Here is a 20,204-nt window from a genome sequence, read left to right on the forward strand (position 1 = left end):
GCGCAGGTGCGCCGGCCAGGGGCGGGGCGAGCGGCAAAACGTTACGGGGCGGGGCCGGGTGAACCAATCAGAGGATTCATTTCCGGGTGGCGCGGGCGCCATTTTGTGAGGGGGGTATAAAAGGGCGCTGGAGCCGGTCGCCAGTCCAGTTGTTTCTCTGGTGGAGCCGGCTGGGGGCTTCTCGGCTCCGCCGCCTCAGCTCCGGCCTTTCCCAACGCTCCCACGCGGAAGCCAACCGCCAGAGGACAGGCGCGGCGTCGAGCCGAGCCACTCAGAGGAAACCACCGCCGCCGCAGCCGATCGTGCCGGCCCGCCGGGGCGTTAGTTCGTCGGCGCGCAGTCGCGGGCCCCGGCCCGACTCTCCAGAGCCATGAGCTACGGCCGCCCGCCTCCCGATGTGGAGGGCATGACCTCCCTCAAGGTGGACAACCTGACCTACCGCACCTCGCCCGACACCCTGAGGCGCGTGTTCGAGAAGTACGGGCGCGTCGGCGACGTGTACATCCCGCGGGACCGCTACACCAAGGAGTCCCGCGGCTTCGCCTTCGTCCGCTTCCACGACAAGCGCGACGCCGAGGACGCCATGGACGCCATGGACGGGGCCGTGCTGGACGGGCGCGAGCTGCGGGTGCAGATGGCGCGCTACGGCCGCCCCCCGGACTCGCACCACAGCCGCCGGGGCCCCCCGCCCCGCAGGTACGGGGGCGGCGGCTACGGACGTCGGAGCCGCAGGTAAGCCGGCCGCGCGGCCGGGGCGCCGGGAGGGCGGGGGGGGCCCGGGCTCGCGACCAGGGAAATGGCGTCTGGCGGCGAGATAATGGCGGCCGGGGCGGGCGGGAGCACGCGGGCGGGGCCGCCGGGCCCTGACGCGCCGCCGTCCCCGCCCGCAGCCCTAGGCGGCGTCGCCGCAGCCGATCCCGGAGTCGGAGCCGGTCCCGGTCCCGGAGTCGATCTCGCTACAGCCGCTCCAAGTCTCGGTCCCGCACTCGCTCAAGATCACGGTCAACGTCCAAGTCCAGGTCGGCGCGCAGGTCCAAGTCCAAGTCCTCGTCGGTGTCCAGATCTCGCTCGCGGTCCAGGTCCAGATCTAGGTCCAGGAGTCCTCCGCCCGCGTCCAAGAGGGAATCCAAGTCCAGGTCGCGATCCAAGAGTCCCCCCAAGTCTCCCGAAGAGGAAGGAGCGGTGTCCTCTTAAGCAAATGGTAATGTCCGCGGGGATCCGAGACGCATGGCCCGAATTCAGAGATGGGGTTTGGAGTAGATTTTCGGTCCGTGTTAGCATGAAAGTGACTCCTAATGTTAGGAGTGCTGCTCTGAGCTAACCAGCTTTGGGAGTAATACTGAAGAGAGGGGTCTGCAGAAAGGATATGTGTAAAGCTTAGATAATAATGGCTGTTTCATAAACTGTTTGAGACCTATTAATGAAAATGACTATTTCTTGCTGTTTTTATCCAACGTCTGCATTTTCCCCTTTAAAGCTGCGGTCTCCTGTTTGATAAAAGAATATTGGCCAGTATTGCAGATTTTAACTGATTTGGCTGATCCTCCAGGGACCAGTTTCTGTGGGCGTGTATTGGAGCAGGTTTGTCTTTAAATGTTAAAGATGCACTATCCTCTTAGAGAAAACAATCAGTTCAACTATTGTTGTACTGACTGGGACTTCGTATTCTAACGGATGTGGCAAACGAATTGCAAAAAGACGCGATGAGCTTTTGGAACCAAAAGTTTACAGGTATTGATTGCACTGGGTGGGGAAAGGATAGTGTGTCTTTAACTCTCAAATTGTTTGGTCCTATTTTTTAAAAAGGAAAGGGCCCTAAGTAGCTCAGATGTTAAAGCATTATTCTAAAGTGCCAAATGTTGCATTTGAAAACTAAAAAACTTAATATATAGACTAATAGTCTGTTTTCAACTTGTTTTTGTTTGGATACAGCCCTCTTTTTTTTTTTTTTTCCTTTTCTTTTTTTCTCCCCTCCCCCTTACCATTTTTCACCTTGGTTATTTGGCCAAGAATACATAAACACAAACTCTTAATGCTGATGGTAGCCTTTGTGAAATTTTCTAATTGGGCCTTTAAAAACTGTGATAATGGCTGGTTGGAACCTTTCTGTAACCTACTGGTTTCACCAAAGCCTTAGTAAGTACTGAAATTGAAACCATGTGCGCTTTTCGTGACTTCATAATGGAAGATAAACTGAACTTATTTCTTTTCAAACCTAGATGCGTCGACAAGCAACGTAAAGGAAGATTTGGGGAAAAAAGGACCACGGACTCAGTACTCGGTCCATCCAGGAGTCCTTGGAACAAGCAACTGGCTATTGAAAAGGTTATTTTGTAACATTTTGTCTAACTTTTTACTTGTTTTAAGCTTTGCCTCAGGTGGCAAAATCATTTTATGTGCCATTTTGTTGCTGTTATTCAAATTTCTTGTAATTTAGTGAGGTGAACGACTTCAGATTTCATTATTGGCTTGGATATTTGAGGTAAAATTTCCTTTTTGTTCATATAGTGCTGACTTTTTTTGTTTGAAATTAAACAGATTGGTAACCTAATTTGTGGCCTCCTGACTTTTAAGGAAACAAGTGTGCAGCCATTACACACAGCCTAAAGCTGTCAAGAGATTGACTCAACATTGCCTTCATACCTTAAAATTAAAAACCTACAAAAGTTGGTGTAAATTTGTTTGTATATGTTATTTACCTTCAGGTCTAAATGGTAAACTGAACCCAAATTTGTATAAAGACTTTTCAGGTGAAAAGACTTGATTTTTTTGAAAGGATTGTTTACCAAACACAATTCTAATCTCTTCTCTTATGTATTTTTGTGCACTAGGCGCAGTTGTGTAGCAGTTGAGTAATGCTGGTTAGCTGTTAAGGTGGCGTGTTGCAGTGCAGAGTGCTTGGCTGTTTCCTGTTTTCTCCTGATTGCTCCTGTGTAAAGATGCCTTGTCGTGCAGAAACAAATGGCTGTCCAGTTTATTAAAATGCCTGACAACTGCACTTCCAGTCAACCGGGCCTTGCATATAAATAACGGAGCATACAGTGAGCACATCTAGCGATGATAAATACACCTTTTTTTTTTCTTCCTCTCCCCCTTAAAAATGGTAAATCTGATCATCTTCATGTATGAACTTAAAATGGAAAATGTTAAGGAAGCAAAGAAATGGTTTGTAACTTTGTAAGTACTTAAAACATGGTGTATCTTTTTGCTCATGAATATTCTGTACTATAACCATTGTTTCTGTAGTTTAATTAAAACGTTTTCTTGGTGTTAGCTTTTCTCAGAATATGTCTTGGTCTTTTTTCCCCCCATTTATTTGAAAGACCTGTGTAGTTTTCTCAAATGTAACTTACTGTAAAGTATGAAAGTGAAATGTCTAGGAGCTGATTTTTCTCCCTAAGTTAAAAAGTGGAATGCCAGTTTAGCACCCGCTATCCATCCCTAAACTCAGTGCTCATAGGTAGCACTTTTGTTGAGGTCGTGGGTAGCCTCTTCTCTCAACCTAATTTATGTCCTATTTTAATGACTTAGGAAGAATCCAAGTCTTTTTTCTTAGAAGTGTTTTAATTTTCATTTTAATGGTTAAGTGATGCCTCACAATCAGATAGGACCATTTTCAAATCTACTGCTTGTACTTAAGCTGAAGTGGCCTGAGCCACACAGTTGGCTTGCCAGGTTGCTAATCAGCATTGACGCTGTCCTGAAACAGCTTGTAGGTGTAATTCAGAGACTGTCCTTTGCAAGGGAGATAACCAGCATTTCAACAGTATGTCTTCCTGGGAGGGCAGATTCTGCTATAGCCTCCTCATCTGCACCAAAAGACTCCAAAGGAATGTGGACACATTTCATGTCCCACTTGTAGAGCAAAGCTTCAAGTGACCAGTCAGCACTGAAAAAAAATAAATTGTTTTTAAAAACCAAGCTTTTCCTGTTTTGCTTTAGATACAGTCTCATTTTATCCTTGAAGTAGACATAGTAGACACCAGTAAGGCTTCAGTTGAGTAAACCAAAATTATTCAGGCTTACCTTCTCACCTGGTAAGTAGACCATAATTGGACTTTGGGGTTTTTCTGCATCAAAAAGTAAACTGTAGTTAAAATGTCTTCAAAATCTGGGAAGAAAAGACTTCTTATAAGACTCTTAATTCCATTGCATCGCTGGCTAAATTTACAAAGAGGAGCCAAAAAAAGGGTGTACCTTCTGGTTCAAAGAAAACATCAGATGCAAGGATAATGTCTTGTGGTGGTAGAGCCAAAAGAGCCTGCGATACATGACCCCATGTGAGTCCTATGACCTGCACTTGAGGCAGGTTATTCATTTGGCAGCTACGCTGACAGATTTCCAGGCAGTGAGGCAGCTCTGCACTGTCTGACAGTATTACTTCAGCACCACATTTTGCAGCCACAATTCCCGGAAGGCTCACTCCAGCTCCAATCTGTTAAGGTTAAAAGTTTTGCTTAGAACTGAAGAACTGCGGGTCTTGGTGAATGGCTTCTCATTTCACCTTTGCAGTGATGTTTAAGTACAGGGTTAATGTGCAATGAGTGAGTTCACTATAGAACTCAACACTGCTTTACTTTGTGGAACTCTGAGTTTGTCAGGGCAATTCTAATTGGTTCAAAAGGCCCTTTCAGCATTAAAAGGACTCCCCCCCCTTTTTTTTTTGCCACAAGTGTGATGTAGAAGTTCCCAAGCCAAGGATTGAATCTGTGCCACACCAGTGATACTGAATCCTCAAAAAGGGGATTTTTCCCACTTGGCTCTTGAGAGTGGCAAGGCACTTTATACTAAGGAATAATACCGAGGAGTGGCTTCATAAACACTGACTGAAATAAGCTTCCTAGTTGGGGATGGGCATAGACTCCCCACTTCTTTTGAATGCCCAACAATTATCACTGCTTTGGGCCAGAAGTTTGCACCAAATACATATCCTTCATTTACATGGTTTTGCAAAACGTGTCCTTAAGCTTCTGATTGGTCTTTATTTAGCCTTTGGGTTTAAGCAGAGTACCATTTCTGCGAAGGACAAAATTCATTTTACTAAGCCTCAGCAGTCTCCACTGGGAGGGAGAAGGAGCAAGGGATACATTTTAAAAGTAAACTCATGATTTCCTAAAATGCAAAGGGCCATTTTAGATGCAAACTTGCATCTAGAATGGATAAGCAACGAGGTCCTGTTGCTACACAGCACAAGGAAGAGTGTGTGTGTGTGTGTGTGTGTGTGTGTGTAGTTCCCAGGCCTAGGGATCAAATCGGAGCTGTAGCTGCCAGTCTACACTACAGCCACAGCAACGACAGATCCAAGCTGCCTCTGTGACCTACATACACCACGGCTCTTGGAAACACCAGATTCTTAACCCACTGAGCAAGGCCAGGGATCAAACCCAAGTCCTCATGAATCCTAGTCAGATTTTTTACCACTGAACCGAATGGGAATTCCCTGGCGCATGTTTTTTGTTTTTTGTTTTTTCTGGCAACCCCAGGGCACGTGGAGTTACTGAGCAATGCCAGATCCTTTAACCTGCTGCACAACCCAGGGATTGAACCTGCGTCCTGCTGCTCCAGAGACGCCACCAGTCCTGTTAACACAGTGGGAGCTCCTTAAACATTTTTAAAAAGCATTCTTAGCTTACTTGCCTTAAAATCTGGCCAAAGCATCCCTGATTTTAAAATCTCTAACAAAAGCCAATAACAAGCATATAGACTAATTGGGACATAACCTAGGATTTCTGCAATTTCAGGGGCACGTGTACCTCTAAGACAGCCTTGCCGGGCAGAGATTCTCTGTGAAACCACAGGTACTGGGCCAGGACCACAGCACAGGGCCAAACATACATTCCATACTGAAGATGCAAGACCTGAAAAGGAATTTTTTGTAGGTCATAAATAATTCATATACTGGGAGTCAACACATAACAATTACTGAGTGCCCAGCACTGGCATTCATTACAGAAATGACAGTTCCCTGCCCTCCAGTTTGCCTCCTGTGGTGGGGGGGTATAAAACTTCAATGCCACAAGATAAGCATTCTTCATTCAAAAAGCATTTACCCAGGAGCTCCCTGGTGGGGCACTGGGTTAAGGACCTGGTACTGTCACTGCTGTGGCTCGGGTTCAATCCCTGGCCCAGGAACTTCCATATGCCAACACATACATATGTCCCACTGGGGAGAGACAGGCAAATTTCCGGTTGGTGATAATGCTACGAGCACAACAGAACAGGGTGATGGGCAGTGACCACAAGGCAGCTGCTAGAGATAGGGAGAGAGGAGGATTCGGGCAAAGGCCCTGAAACGGGAACTGAAAGGCCTCTGGCTGGGGAGGGCTGAAGGCAGGGTTGTGTAGTACAAGCAAAGGTCAGAGGGAAGCAGGGACCCGAGCAGTCCGCAAGTGCAAATAAGAAGATACTGGGGAGTTTTGAGCACAGGCATACGTTGGTATGCTAAGAAGGGACACTGTGGTCATAGAATGACATCCTACAAGAGGTTTGAGAATCCTGGAGTTAGGAAGGCAGGCAATTTACAAAGGCTCTGGGAAAGCACTGAATTTTGAGAGTGTGGTATTCAGGGAGGCAAGGTAACAACTCTGGAATGAGCCTGGCTGAGTTCAGACTTGAGATCTGTGCTTTACCAGCTGTGTTGACCTCACTCAATTTATTTAAGCTATCTGTGCTTCCGTTTCCTAAACTGCAGAATGCTACCTTAGAGGGGCTAGGAAGATTCAAGGCAAACTAAGGACAGTGCAGGGCACAAAGTATGCAGTTAGCAATTGTTAAAGTGCAAGTCTTTGTTCTCAAGAGCAAAGGGTGCCCCTAGTGGGATGGTAGGAACCTGGCGGAAGAGGTAAAAATATCAAAGGTTCCCTGGTGGTGCAGCAGGTTAAGGATCCTGCGTTGTCACTGCTGTGAGCGTTTCATCCCAGGTCTGGGAGCTTCCCCATGCTGCGGGCAGGGGCAGGGAGGAAAAAAAAAGGTAAGGAGTCCCCCGAGTTCCCGTTGCGGTGCAGCAGAAACGAATCTGACTAGGAACCATGTGAGGGTTGGATCCCTGGCCCTGCTCAGTGGGTTAAGGATCCAGCGTTTCCATGAGCTGTGGTGTAGGTCGCAGATGCGGCTTGGATCCGGTGTTGCTGTGGCATAGGCCAGCAGCTCTAGCTCTGATTGGACCCCTAACCTGAGAATCCTCCATAGCTGCGAGTGCGGCCCTAAAAAGCAAAAAAAAAAAAAAAAAAACAACCCTGAAGTTCTGAACCTAATCATTCAGTACACTCAACAAAAACATTAGTGCCTACAATAGGTTAGGCTGATTAAAACACAAAACTACCTGCCCTGGTGGATTTTACCCAGAACTACAATGAAGAATTTCCTCCCTGAAAAATTAGTTATGCAGATTCGGGTGTGAGAAAGGGGGGCTTCGGTTCTCAAAGGGTGTCTCCCCACCCACTTCCTAAATTTGGGAAGAAATCCAAAGGGGTATTTCAACGTGATTTAGAACTTGCCAGAAATGGGTTTCCACCCCAGCCTTCAACTCCTCTTACGCTGTTTCTCATACTTAAAACTGTTAGTGCCAATAACTACCACACAGGCTGCAACTTCAAAGTGCCTTGAAAAACTGAACCTATATAAGGTGTTAACTGCTATTGGGAGTGCGGGCAACCACGAACTGAAAGGGAGCAATGCCAAGGCGAGCAACTTTGGGTAGTGAGGGTTGGAGCTCCGTCCCCCGACCCCCGTCCCAGATAAAGCTGAATTAAGAAGCCCTTCAACAAGATCAAAGGTGTGAAGAATGCCTCTTTTCTGGCAAGAAATTATCAGTACGGAGAGGCCCCCTTCCTGGCAGGACCTCCAAGGTTCTTAGTGAAAGGTATTTAACCTGACAAACGGCTTCAGATCAAATCTCTCGGCTCCGCGATCCACCCACCCTAAGGCGGGAAGCCGCGGACTCCCTCCCTGTGCCCCTCCCTACTGAACCGCCTTTCCCTAAAGGCGCCAGAGTTAAGGACCGAACGCGCTTCCCAGCTGGTGCCTTTGCACACACCTGCGGGACGTGGACCTCCAGCACTGCCCCCTCGGCTCCCAGGCTTGGCTCCTCCGAGAACCGAAAGCGCTGAGCCCGGACCACATGCCCTCGGAAGCCACACTCTCCGGGAGTGGAGTCGGTGGCCCCCGGGTGGGCCGGGAGCAGGGGAGGGCGCAGGGCTTGCCAGGCTTCCAGGCTGCGCACGTGGGGGTCCCCCCGGCCTGCCTGAGGTTGCCGCCTTGGCGCCACCTCAGGTCGCTAGTACCCGACCGCAAAGAGGGGGGAGCACCCCTCGGACGACAAAGTAACCACGCGGCTAGAACAGACCGGCAGCCAGGAAAATGAGACACGGAACAGGTGCTTGGAGCAGCAGACCGGCCGGAAGCTGGCCAGGAGAAGGCAGAGCTGCCGGAAGTGACGCAAGCCGGAAGAGGGGAGGCGGGGCCGCAGCGAGGAGGAGCTCGGCCGGCCCGACCTTCCCAACATGGCGGAGACCCGGTGCGTGTGAGGGCGGACCGCGGAGGCGCCGAGGCCAATGGCTTATCGCGAAAGACTGGGGGGCGGGGAAGACGGCAGCCGCAGGCCCAACCCGAGGCTCGGGAGGTGGTTGGGGAGTGAATCTTCTGGAAGGCGGCTTTAAAGGCGCCGGGCCCGAGCGAAGGGCATTTTGGTACTGCCGTCGCCGGGGCCGGGGAGGGGGCGCGTTGGTGGCAGGAAGCGGGCTGCGCCGAGGTCGTCGCGGAACCAGCTGGTGACCCTCGCAGGATGAACCACAAGAGCAAGAAGCGGATCCGCGAGGCCAAGCGGAGTGCGCGGCCGGAGCTGAAGGACTCGCTGGACTGGACTCGGCATAACTACTACGAAAGCTTCCCGCTGAACCCAGCGGCCGTGGCGGTGAGCCGGTTGTGATCGCGGGCTAGGGGCGCGGTGGAGGGCACGGGCATCCCCGGGGCTGGGGTCCGCCCGCGCCGAGCACGGCACCCGGAGTTCCGAGGGGCTCGCCCGCACCCCGCGGGGGTCGGGGTCATCGGGCCCGGATTCCAGGGCGGGCCTCCTTCCTCCGCGCTGCAGCCGCGCCTGCCTGGGCAACTGGAGACCCACGCTGTCGACGCCTCCACGAGGCCTGTCACTCTTTGGGCGACGGGCCCTAGGGGACGTGGCTGTCAAAGGCCATGGGTGGGAGATACGAAGCCCCCCTTTCCTTGGTGGGTGGCGCTGGGTGCGATGCGCCCCAGCGCAAGTAGGTCTTTTTTCTTCCCGAAGAGGAGCCAGAAACAAGAATCTGGCTCCTTAGGTATGTGATTGCTCGTTGGCCTTGGGGGACACCCTAACTGCTGCAGGACTTTTTTTTTTTAACTCGATAGGTCTTTTCTGATTCCCTCAGGACAATGTGGAACGGGCAGACGCCTTACAGCTGTCGGTGGAAGAGTTCGTGGAGCGATATGAAAGACCTTATAAGCCCGTGGTTCTGCTGAATGCCCAAGAGGGCTGGTCGGCGCAGGAGAAGTGGACTTTGGAGCGCCTCAAGAGGAAATACCGGAACCAGAAGTTCAAGTGCGGTGAGGATAATGATGGCTACTCGGTGAAGATGAAGATGAAATACTACATCGAGTACATGGAGAGCACGAGAGATGACAGTCCCCTTTACATCTTTGACAGCAGCTACGGGGAGCACCCCAAAAGAAGGAAACTTCTGGAAGACTACACGGTGCCCAAGTTTTTCACCGATGACCTCTTCCAGTATGCGGGGGAGAAGCGCAGGCCCCCTTACAGGTAAACTACGGGGCTGACTGGGCAGTGATGTGCTTACAGTCTTGTCTACAGCAGCAGGCTGCAGCCGAGCTCATTCCGCTAACCTCTTTCCGAAAGAGTGGGTGCTTCTCCCTTGGCTGCACGTGGAACTTTCCTACTGCCGGAGCCTGATTTGGTCTGGGGTGCTGCCGGCGGGGGCATCATGATTTCTGAAAGCTCCGGGGTGCTTCAAATGGGCAACCACAGTTGAACCAGTGATCTGTGAAGTCCAGAAGGAAGCCACTTCAGGGACTTTCCTTTTTCTGTTAGGGGTCAGTCCATGCAGAGTTCCCTCAGAACTTCTGTGTACCAGAACTTGTGGTAGTCTTTGGGGGTTTTTTTGGTTTTGGTTTTGGTTTTTCAGTTTGTTTGGTTTTTGTTTTTTTGGGCCGCCCTCACAGCACATGGAGGTTCCCAGCCTAGAGGTCAAATTGGAGCTACAGCTGTGAGCCTGCACCACAGCCACAGCAATTCAGGATCTGTGACCTACACCACAGCTCATGGCAACTCGGGATCCTTAACCCACTGAGCGAGGCTGGGGATTGAACGTGGATATTAGTTGGATACTAGTCAGATTCATTTCTGCTGTGCCACAACGGGAACTCCCTTTTGGTGTCTTTGAAGTGACAGTAACGTGTTGTATAAAACAAAAAGCTTATTTTGTAGTGTATGTGTGTATAGAGTTAAATTACACTGCACTTCTTGGATGTTTCCATCCTTTAGGTGGTTTGTGATGGGGCCTCCACGCTCTGGAACCGGAATTCACATCGACCCCCTGGGAACCAGCGCCTGGAATGCCTTAGTTCAGGGTCACAAGCGCTGGTGCTTATTCCCCACCAGCACGCCCCGGGAGCTCATCAAGGTGACCCGTGAAGAAGGTGGGAACCAGCAAGATGAAGCTATTACCTGGTTTAACATCATCTACCCGCGAACACAGCTTCCGACCTGGCCACCCGAATTCAAACCCCTGGAAATCTTACAAAAGCCAGGAGAGACTGTCTTTGTACCAGGTACAGACGAACTGGAAAAAAGGACATTCTTTGATTTGGGTAATTTATCTTTTTGGAGCACAGCTACCTAGAAGGAGTTAGAGTCCCTCTGCCTGCTGACTCTGGGGGATCTGACCCTGCTTATCTCTGACAGTGATGGCTGCTGTGTGGTCAAGCGCTCGGGGCCTTGTAACCTGAATGTATAGTGACTATTGATGAACTTCCTGTGTGCAGAGAGCCTTTGTTTTTTTTCCAGCCACACCCACAGCACACGGAAGTTGTTCCTGGGCCAAGGATCAAACCCACACCACAGCAGTGACAATGCTGGATCTTCAACCTGCTGAGCCACCAGGGAACTCCAGAGCCTATTCATCTTTCTCCCCAGTAGTTACTTAATGTCTTTGTGTGTTTAGGGACCTGTGTTTATTTCTCTAGGTGGGGTTTTTGATACTGTGTAGCATTGGGTGCCCTGAGTCAGGAAATAGCTACTTAGAGCCAAGAGGCAGGAAAGCTCAGACCTGAGAACTACACTTTGTTTTGGTAGGTTAAGCCCTGGAAGTAAGTGTTATTTAAATAGCTGTCCTCAGAGTTCCCTGGTGGCTCAGTGGGTTAGGGATCTGGCATTGTCACTGCAGTGGCTCAGGAACATCCACCTGCCACGGGTATAGCCAGAGGGGGAAAAAAAAGCTATCCTTCTAGAAATTGAAGACCCTGCTGCCCTTACAGTTTTTGTCACAGCTTTAGATTATCAGGGCTTGACACCTCTGCTCTGTGAAAGAGCCAGAGATCAGTAGCCCGGGTGCTGTGTATGCGCCACAGTCCATCGTAACTGCTCAGCTCCGCCTGTGTAGCAGGAAAGCAGCCACAGGAAGTGAACAGGCAGGGCCGGCCTTGCTTCACACCAGCATCGGGGGAGCATTTACGCCGGGCCCTGCGTCTCCAGGGCTCTCCCTGGTGGATAGCAACCCCCAGTGTCTGAGGTGTGTGTTGGGTGAACGCTGTCCCGGAGCGAGTGCGTACAGAGCCGAACCTTGTTTGACTGCGGACTTGTTGGCTTTCAGGAGGCTGGTGGCACGTCGTCCTCAATCTTGATACCACCATTGCCATCACCCAGAACTTTGCCAGCAGCACCAACTTCCCTGTTGTCTGGCACAAGACGGTAAGAGGGAGACCAAAGCTATCAAGGAAATGGTACAGGTGAGAGATTTCTTTTTCTTATTTTCGCTCTGTTCCACCTTCTACCCCAGAGATAAAATGCCAGGAGTCCACTGGTGCAATGACGTGTGCTGATTTTAGACGGGCCTGGGAAGAGCTGGGGCTACAAACCCCCACAGGTAGAGGAGCCTGGGTCCAAGGTCAGGGCCAGTTCTCAGGATGCTTGCCAGCCTCAAGGTGACGGGCTGAGACTGCATGTTTGATCGAAGCCTGTCCGTCAAAACCTGGTCGTAATTGGGATTGTTTCTCCTTCTCTGTTTTTTGTTTGTTTGTTTATTTGTTTGTTTTTGGTTTTCCCCCCAAAGCTAGCACTAGCAAAGGAAGCCCTTTTGTTTGGGTTTTATTTTGGTTATTTCTTTTTCTTACCCAAAAGCATTATTCCCATTTGAACCTATTGCCTTCAGTTCTCGTGAGTGAGGTGACTGCCCTGGAGACTTAGCTCCTCTGTTTATCCACAGAACAGATACAGCACGGGCAGCGGCAGTGCAAGCCACCCCCAGCCACCCCGTGCCACTGTGTCCCAACCCTGACCTGGAGGGACCAGCTCTCGGGGTAAGAGAGGGATTCTGGCTTGTGCCCTGCTCAGCCTCCCTGCTGAGAGGGCCAGCAAGGGTGGTGGCTTTGTTCTCCCCGGACTCTCGGGCACCCGAGGCCGCTTCCTCCGTCCCGCAGGCCACCGCGTGCTGCGATCTGGTCACTCTCCAGGCCTCCCCGTACAGCAGGTCTTTTGTCCCTGGTTCCAGTGGAGGCCAGAGTAGGTTCCTAAGGGGAGGGCTGGCTGCTGCCCCGACAGTCCCGTTCAGATTCGTCTTTGAGTGAGGGGGACCCGCTCTGTACCTGGCACTTCTTTCTCACGAGCCTCCTTGCTTCTGCTCTTGGGTTTAACCAGGCCCAGCTTCCTTCGTTAACTGTGCAGTGGAAGAGAGAGGTTAAAAACTCGGCTAGGGAAGGTTCAGGAAAAGACAGGAGGGCGAGAGGCAGTTTCTCCCCAGGGCAAGCGGAAGACTGGCTCGAGGAAACGTGGCCTCACGTTTCAGTCGGTCGGCAGCACGTCTGGCCGGTTCACACGGGGTGTGAGCTGTGCCTGGCTAGTTCTCCTTCCAGGAAAGCCTGAGCAGCCCGATGGGGTTGGTTCCCAGTGCGTGGACACAGGTGTCCTCACCACTGGACAGGCGCCTCTGGGAGAGACAGGGCTCAGCCCTGAGCCTGGGGCATCGTGCGGGCGCGCGGCCTGTGCCAGCGCGAGAACAGCCTGTCTGGTCTCTCAGGATCTTGAAGCAGGAGCACCCTGAGCTGGCAGTCCTGGCCGACTCGGTCGACCTGCAAGAGTCCACGGGGATCGCCTCCGACAGCTCCAGCGACTCGTCCAGCTCCTCCAGTTCCAGCTCATCCGACTCGGACTCAGAGGTGAGGCCGTGCTGGCGCCCAGGACAGGTCACCCTGCAAGAACCAGATGCCCAGAGGGAGGGCGGTGGGAACGGGCTTCACTTCCTTCCGAGAACGCTGCCCGCCCCGGGCCTGCGGTGGGTCTTGGCCACGTTCCGCTTGACACGCGCCTGGGCATCGTAACTCTGATCTCTGCGGCCAGAGAAGTAGCTGACCCAGGATCACACAGCGGGCGGACAGTGGGGTCCGGAGTCAAACTCCGACCCTTCTGACCGCGGACCCACCTTAGGAAGATGCCCCGGGTCTGGGAGTAAATCATGAGCTGAGAGACGCGGCTCACATGACCTGGGTGAGAGGGTCCTGCGCCCCGTGCTGCAGGGCGTTGGGTGCCGCTCTGTCGGCACAGGGGGCGCCGTCGCAGGTGGATCTGCTTGCAGACGGTCCTCTGGTTAGTGCTGGCAGGACGCCTGGCATCCGAGGAGAGAGACAGTCAGACTGTCACAAATGGCCCTTTTGCTTCTGGGAGGACGGGGGCAGGATTTGCGCCGCCTCCTGAGCGCAGAGGGCGGCGAGTGGAGCGAGGCGGGGCACGCGGCTGAGCTCCCGTTTCCTCCCACGTCCAGTGCGAGTCTGGCTCCGAAGGCGACGGGACGACGCACCGCAGGAAGAAGCGGAGGACGTGCGGCATGGTGGGCAACGGGGACGCCACCTCCCAGGACGACTGCGTGAGCAAGGAGCGCAGCTCCTCCAGGTGACCGCGCACGCCTGCGCCTGTGCCTGTGTGGAAGGACGTGCCTGCGGCCGGGCCCCGGGGCGGCCTCGCGGTTCTGCAGAGAGGGGGCCGCAGAGCCAGGGAAGGAGGGCGTCTCGGAGCAGGAGTCCGCTCACTTGGCCTCTTCGATGGGGCTTTGCTGTTTCCAGTGCAAGTTAACGTGGCTTGTTTTATGCATAAAGGCGAGAATCTGCGTGGTTGGTGCCAAGGAAACCCTTTACCTTATTTAATAAAAATTCAGTTCATCTTCAAGCTTTGAAATTTTTTTCCTGGAGAATACCAGAGCTTCTCCTGGTTCTCCTTGTCATGATCGTGGTGGGAGACAGTGATCCGCTGTTGGGTGAGCCCCGCAGGGAAGCTGCTGCAGCAAAGGGGGGACCCCTGGGCCGCGCAGGTCACCGCCACTGCCTCGCGTACCTGCGGATTTTTTCTTATAAAATCTTGATCTCATTTCCAGTGGGTTTTTGCTTTTGTTTTAAACCAGATTGGATCTAAAGTGGTCTAAGTGGAAACTTGAGATAAAAGTCAGTAAGATAATGTTTTTGCAAGCAGCTGCCCTGGTGCTGGGCACATAACAGGGTCACATAAGTTTGGTGACTCTGCTCATCCAGGGTCTTTAGCCCAGAGCCCTCTGGTCCACGAGCTGCTAGGTGAAGTGTCCCTGTCGGCAGCATTAAGAGGTGAGGTTTCGGGGAAGGGCGTGAAACACCGAAGCTTGGAGGATTCTGTCTGAAGTCCTGGTCTGCTGCAGGTGACGTTCCTGCTGTGTTCTGTGTATCTCCAAGCAGCTGAGCGCTTTCTTGACTGTGATCAAAGCAGGGGACACCCTGCTTCCTGTCGTTTTTCCTCATTCTCTGTGGAGTGGCTGGAATTCCCTGGGGGAAACGCGGGGGTGTCTCAACCAGGTGCATTTAATCAGATTGGATTGTGCACCTCTCACCCCAGGTTGTCCTTTTCCCAACTGTTCTTCGATGTCTCTTCTTGCCTTTTTATGTTGCTTCGGTTACTGTCCATTCATCAGCCCTTGGGGCGTGACTGCGTAGCTCGTAAGGAGAGCCTTCCGAAAGGAAGCGCTAGGGTCCCGGGGGCGCTTTTAACGCTTCCTCCCCGCTGTGCGCCCAGCTGTGCTCTCTGCGTGCTGATGACAGGCGGCTGTCCTTTCCTTGGCAGGATTAGGGACCCTTGCGGAGGCCGTGCTCACCCCTGAGCGGAAACTCTCCCTGAGGTGGCCCCTGTGAGCTGTCGGCAGCCGCCCCTTTCCCGTCTTCTGCTCCTCCCTCCTCCCCTGTCTTCTCTGCCTGTGGACCGTCCTCTCTGGCCCGAGCTCCCGTCTTGGGTCCAAGGCCGTGTTTTCTGCCTGCTGAGAACAGCCTGTCAAGAAGTTGACCTCGGGGCGCTCAGGGACGCGCTGGAGGCCGCTGTGCTGGTGGGCGAGAAGGTTCTGGGCTCCTGCTTGAAAACCACGCCGGCGGACCCCACGGCTGGAGGGTTGTGGTCCCCGTGGCATCGGCGTCGCGGCGGCGGGGATGTCGCTGAGGCCCCTCCGCTGTGCACGCGGCCGGCGGCGCAGCACTCACGGCGGCAAGGATCGCGAGCCGCCACCTCCCGAGTCGCCGCCCGAACAAACACGCTTCCCTCGCTGCCCCGACCCGGCGGCGCGCACCCACCCGCCCCCCGCCTCGTGCCGTCTCGTCGTGGTTCCCGTCTGTTGTCCGTCCGCCGTCGGAAGCCGGTCGCGTGTCGGGGTGGGGGTGGGGGGGTCGGGCACAGTGTGCTGGGGGGGCCCTGGGGGTTTGGTTTGTGAACAGAGCCGGAAGGGTGTTCCGAGCGTTGTCCTCGCGGAACTCACCCTCTGAACAGGGCCTGGCGAGTTCCGACAGGCTTGTCCCGTCCTCCCCCCGCGCGATCCGGCGTCAGGCTCCGCAGACGCCTGGTGCGTGACCTGCAGGCAGGCGTCAGGTGGGGAATCGCGTTGCTGGCCGGCCGGGAGCCTCACGGAGGTGGTGCGTCTCCTCTTCCGGGATGTGTCAGGCTTCTAAGTAACCGCGGTGTAAATCCTTAGGGATTGACCAGCAGGTTCCATCTCATGCCCTCTCGGTTCAGCTGCTTGCCTTCATCTGTCCCTAAATTCAGCTAAATTTAAATAAATGTAAGAGGGGGTTGTCAAGGACACACCCAGTGAAAGGCAATTTCCTGGTAGGAGGGTTGGAATGCTCAACGGAAGGCCCCCTTCAACCGACAGCGGAGGGGAGCCTCCCAGTGTCCCAGAGGCGAGAGGAGTGTAAGGAGTTGCCTCTCAAGATCTTCCCTAAAAACGGGCATCGTCAGGGGAGTCCTGGTCGCTTCTTTGCCAAATGTTCCGTTTTTGACAGACAAGTGAACACTTCCTGACACTGGGTTGGTCCCCTCTTTTGTCTTTGTCCAACATTCTGCGTGCTCAGATGCGAACCCCAGCCGTGTCTGCGTTGGATGGGGAACTTCAGGCCCCCTCCTAGTGCCCCTCTGCCTGCACCTGGCTGCCCCCGCCCCCAGCCCAAGCTCCAGGGCGGGCCCAGTGTTAGACCCAGTGGGTGTGAGTAAATTCAGAGCCTGAAGGAATCCACCTCTCTCTGTGTTAATATCTGGAGGATGTTTCCTCTTTTTTAAAAAAAAGGTCCTTGCCATCTTCCAAATACTTTTTCTGTCCCTCGTTGCTCCCAGGCCATCACCCTCCCTTGGCTCTCAAATCCATACCAACTGCTTCTCCCTACACTTCAGCCTCAAGGACAAAACCAAAACCAGGCCACTAGGGGGAGCAGGGGGACTTGGGTGTGGCCGCCCCTGTGGTAAAGTGGAAGCTTGGTTTTTACTTCCCCAGATGGCGAGGGTGATTCCTGTGTGGTAGACAGAACCCAGAAGTAGAGTCCAGCGCATCCCGCAGGCCCTCAGCCCCCTGTCCTGAAAGCGTTCTTGCCACCTCATGAGTGACGTGTTTCAGCCCCGCCAGAGACCCAGCAGCCCCCCGTGGCTGTCACTGTGGGCCAGGCGGGCACGCGGTCACGGAAGCAAAGCAGGGCCGGGGTGGGGAAGCGGAAAGGAGCGGCCGCGGCCGGTGATCGCAGGGAGGGAGGAAGCGGGAACAAGGTTGTCCCTCTCCCGGCCGGCACAAGCGCCTCCCTCCAGGGGTGTCCGGATTGTAAGGAGGACACAGCGTGAACCTGTTTTTAGAGATGATGGCGCTCCCGCTGTGGCGCCACAGGATCAGAGGCCTCTCTGTCGCTGGGACGCAGGGACGCAGGTTTGATCCCTGGCCTCGCACAGTGGCTTATGGATCTGGAGTTGTCACAGCTGTGGCTCGGATCTGATCCCTGGCCTGGGAACTTCATAGGCCACAAAGTGGCCAAAAGAGAAAAAAAAAAAAAATGTATTTTTAGCGATGCTTCTCCAAGATGACAGCTGATCTTGAAACTAACAAGCTGGGTCCTGGAAGAAGGGATCTTGGGCTAATCCTTGAAGGGGAGGAGTGGGGTGAGCAGACAAGCAGGGGGCCCAGGGCACGAGGCAGCCTCTGAGTCTGTGGGTGAGGGAGGTGAAGGCTTTGCCATCAGCCCAAGGTCACCATGCTGCACACAGGTGCCTCTGGGGTCAGCAGTGCTGCCATGTCAAGGGTTATGCCTTTGAGGGGAGAGCCACCAAAACCAGGGGTGTTCTCATTTCAGTCAAGCTTGCCCATACTCATCTGTTAATCATTAAAACATTCAATTGGAGTTCCCGTCGTGGCGCAGTGGTTAACGAATCCGACTAGGAACCATGAGGTTGTGGGTTCGATCCCTACCCTTGCTCAGTGGGTTAACGATCCAGTGTTGCCGTGACCTGTGGTGTAGGCCGCAGACATGGCTCAGATCCCGCGTTGCTGTGGCTGTGGCGTAGGTAGGCTGGCAGCTACAGCTCCGATTGGACCCCTAGCCTGGGAACCTCCATATGCCGCGGGAGTGGCCCTAGAAAAGACAAAAAACAAAAACCAACAAACAAACAAAAAAAAAAACCATTCAATTGGAGTTCCCATTGTGGCTCAGGATAACCCGTGGAGCCTGACCAGTATCCCTGAGGATGTGGGTTCAATCCCTGGCCTCGGTGGCTTAAGGATCTGGCATTGCTGTGGCTGTGGTGTAGGCCGGCAGCTGCAGCTCTGATTCAGCCCCTAGCCTGGGAACCTCCATAGGTGGCAGGTGTGCCTAAAAAGCAAAAAAAAAAAAAAAAAAAAAAAAACCAGCAAATGTTCAAGTACCAGCCCTGTTCTAGGCCCTGCAGATGCAGCGGTGACAAGCCCACATCCCGGCCTCATGGAGCTTCAGGGATAGTGGCCATGCTGTCGTTCACAGGGGCCACTGGGCAGCGTGGTTAAAGCCACGCATGTCCATCTCCATGGCGGGAAAAGCAGGTGCAGGCCTTACTAAACCCAAGCTCACGAGCTCTTCGTAAGAACCTCGTCGTTACAGCTGTGTTCTTAATCAGCACGGGGCTGCTTTGCGAATGAGCTGGAGGCCTTTAAACGAAGGACCAGCAAGAAAGTTGCTGGTGCAAGGGCTTCACAAATCTCTCAGAGGTTCAGCTGTCATGTGCTTTAGGACCTTAGCTAAGAGTGCGCAGCGGAACTGGAGTTTTGCCGTAAAAGCTGTAAAAAGCCCTGTGTAGGAGGCGTCTGAGCCCTTGGCTGTAGGTTCCTTGAACTGTGTGTAGCATTTCCACAAGTAAGTTGTTTGTCCTGCGTCGTGCTGAGGGTTCTGTGTGGAGCCTGGTTTCTCCCGACACCCCCTTCCCTGGTGGTGACAGGATGTCGCACTGATGTCACACTGTTTGCAGCAACACTGCCGGAGTCCCCAGGTGGCCCTCCGCCTCGTCTCATCATGAGGTCAAAAATGAACCATCTCGCCCCATCCTCTCTTCCCCTGGTAGCAGGAGACCCGCCGGCCTGCCGCCTCCGAGGGGACCGGACACTCCAGAGGAACTGGCACCGTCTGAGCGCCAAGCGCCTCCTGGTTTTGCTTCTGCCTTTCCCTTGGGAAGCCGCCACCACATACCTGGGGGGCTGCCCGTGTGCTGGTATTTTTAACTTTCACTGGGATGAAACTTGTTCACCATTTTAAATAAAGCACCTTGGTTTGGAGTTGGGTTTTTTGCACTCGCTTTTTTCCTTGTTTTCATTCTTACTCACTTGAAAGCCAATAGAACGTACGGCGTTTGCACAATAAGACCTCTGAAATACACACTTGTCCCTTGAACAACTCAGGGTTTAGGGGTACCAGCCCCCCCACGCACTGTGGAAAATTCAAGAAAAACTGAGTCTGCCCTGTATATCCAGCGTTCATGGTTCTGCAGCCAACCCTGGATTGTGTGGTACTGCAGTATGTTTACCGGAAAAAAAATCCACGTGGAAGCGGACTCAGTGCGCTTCAGTCCCATGTAGTTCAAGGGCCAACTGTACACTTGAAAACAAGGGGGGGAGTTCCCACTGTGGCACAGCGGCTTAAGAATCCGACTGCAGGAGTTCCCGTCTTGGCTCAGCAGTGACAAACCTGACTAGTATCCATGAGGACGAGTGTTCAATCCCTGGCCTCACTCAGTGGGTTAAGGATCTGGCGTTGCCATGAGCTGTGGTGTAGGTCACAAACTCGTCTCGGATCCCAGATTGTTGTGGCCGTGGCGTAGGCCAGCATCTGTGGCTCTGATTCGACCCCTGGGAACTTCCATTTATCTCAGGTGTGGCCCTAAAAAAGACAAGAAAAAAAAAAAAAAAAAAGAATCTAACTGCAGTGGCTCAAGTCACTCCGGAGGCGAGGGTTTGATCTTCAGCCCGGTGCAGGGGGTTAAAGGATCCGGCATTGCTGCCACAGTTACAGCATAGGTTGGAGGTCAGAGCTAGGGCTCAGATTGAATCCCTGGCCAGGGGACTTTCATATGCCACAGGTGTGACCATAAGAAAGAAAAAAGGGGGACAGGTGACAAAAATTAGGCCTAAATACTTTGGCAGAAAGTCCCCCAGTGAGCAAAAGCC

At 53.2% G+C, this 20,204-nt stretch overlaps 3 protein-coding genes and 1 long non-coding RNA gene across 21 annotated transcripts; 3 read left to right on the forward strand and 1 right to left on the reverse strand.

The window, feature by feature from the left end:
• The first annotated feature begins 145 nt into the window (after window positions 1-145).
• On the forward strand, window positions 146-3,286 carry SRSF2 (serine and arginine rich splicing factor 2). 11 transcript variants are annotated; one of them, XR_002336827.2, is made up of 5 exons: window positions 146-732; window positions 891-1,201; window positions 1,478-1,581; window positions 2,220-2,325; window positions 2,832-3,286. XR_002336827.2 is itself a non-coding variant. In XM_021066262.2 (3 exons), the coding sequence occupies exons 1-2, from the start codon at window positions 371-373 to the stop codon at window positions 1,192-1,194; spliced, it is 666 nt and encodes a 221-aa protein (XP_020921921.1). In that variant the 5' UTR covers window positions 146-370; the 3' UTR covers window positions 1,195-1,201; window positions 1,478-3,286.
• Window positions 3,287-3,545: 259 nt separating this feature from the next.
• METTL23 (methyltransferase like 23) lies at window positions 3,546-8,418 on the reverse strand. 3 transcript variants are annotated; one of them, XM_003482946.5, is made up of 5 exons: window positions 8,345-8,418; window positions 5,754-5,858; window positions 4,198-4,435; window positions 4,027-4,111; window positions 3,546-3,889 (listed from the first exon to the last, which is right to left on the reverse strand). In XM_003482946.5, the coding sequence occupies exons 2-5, from the start codon at window positions 5,835-5,837 to the stop codon at window positions 3,724-3,726; spliced, it is 573 nt and encodes a 190-aa protein (XP_003482994.2). In that variant the 5' UTR covers window positions 5,838-5,858; window positions 8,345-8,418; the 3' UTR covers window positions 3,546-3,723. The 3 variants fall into 3 exon arrangements, with proteins under 3 accessions (XP_003482994.2, XP_084839927.1, XP_003357999.2); XM_084983801.1 differs by having other exon boundaries at window positions 5,771-5,858; window positions 8,036-8,418; XM_003357951.6 differs by having other exon boundaries at window positions 8,036-8,418.
• A 263-nt stretch (window positions 8,419-8,681) lies between these two features.
• JMJD6 (jumonji domain containing 6, arginine demethylase and lysine hydroxylase) lies at window positions 8,682-17,913 on the forward strand. Of its 6 annotated transcripts, none has more exons than XR_014820699.1 (8): window positions 8,682-8,911; window positions 9,402-9,790; window positions 10,532-10,818; window positions 11,859-11,994; window positions 12,471-12,564; window positions 13,281-13,419; window positions 14,022-14,149; window positions 15,341-17,913. XR_014820699.1 is itself a non-coding variant. In XM_084983751.1 (8 exons), exons 1-8 carry the CDS (start codon window positions 8,783-8,785, stop codon window positions 15,375-15,377), a joined length of 1,296 nt encoding a protein of 431 aa, XP_084839877.1. In that variant the 5' UTR covers window positions 8,682-8,782; the 3' UTR covers window positions 15,378-17,913. The 6 variants fall into 6 exon arrangements, 2 of the variants coding, with proteins under 2 accessions (XP_084839877.1, XP_020922220.2); XM_084983751.1 differs by having other exon boundaries at window positions 11,859-11,956; window positions 12,476-12,564; XR_014820698.1 differs by lacking the exon at window positions 15,341-17,913 and having other exon boundaries at window positions 14,022-14,422.
• Window positions 17,914-18,726: 813 nt separating this feature from the next.
• LOC146398000 (uncharacterized) lies at window positions 18,727-19,316 on the forward strand. The gene is made up of 2 exons (XR_014820801.1): window positions 18,727-18,900; window positions 19,013-19,316. It is a non-coding gene; the product is annotated as an uncharacterized LOC146398000 (long non-coding RNA).
• The last annotated feature ends 888 nt before the right edge of the window (window positions 19,317-20,204 follow it).

Source organism: Sus scrofa, chromosome 12 (assembly GCF_054392235.1).
Source record: "Sus scrofa isolate SSC_HxYL_T2T_F1_AM1 chromosome 12, Sscrofa_HxYL_maternal_Yorkshire_Landrace_v2.0, whole genome shotgun sequence".
Classification (NCBI taxonomy): Eukaryota; Metazoa; Chordata; class Mammalia; order Artiodactyla; family Suidae; genus Sus; species Sus scrofa.

Excerpts from the sequence above, each read along its gene's own strand:
- METTL23 (XM_084983801.1), bottom strand. The coding sequence starts at position 8,121 with ATGTGGTCCGGGCTCAGCGCTTTCGGTTCTCGGAGGAGCCAAGCCTGG. Across the intron at positions 4,436-5,770 it reads TCACAGAGAATCTCTGCCCG|ATTGGAGCTGGAGTGAGCCT; the intron begins GCAAGGCTGTCT and ends TAACCTTAACAG. Across the intron at positions 4,112-4,197 it reads TGTTTTCTTTGAACCAGAAG|ATTTTGAAGACATTTTAACT; the intron begins GTACACCCTTTT and ends TTTTCTTCCCAG.
- SRSF2 (XM_021066262.2), top strand. The coding sequence starts at position 371 with ATGAGCTACGGCCGCCCGCCTCCCGATGTGGAGGGCATGACCTCCCTC. Across the intron at positions 733-890 it reads TACGGACGTCGGAGCCGCAG|CCCTAGGCGGCGTCGCCGCA; the intron begins GTAAGCCGGCCG and ends CCCCGCCCGCAG.
- JMJD6 (XM_084983751.1), top strand. The coding sequence starts at position 8,783 with ATGAACCACAAGAGCAAGAAGCGGATCCGCGAGGCCAAGCGGAGTGCG. Across the intron at positions 8,912-9,401 it reads TGAACCCAGCGGCCGTGGCG|GACAATGTGGAACGGGCAGA; the intron begins GTGAGCCGGTTG and ends TGATTCCCTCAG. Across the intron at positions 14,150-15,340 it reads AAGGAGCGCAGCTCCTCCAG|GATTAGGGACCCTTGCGGAG; the intron begins GTGACCGCGCAC and ends TTTCCTTGGCAG.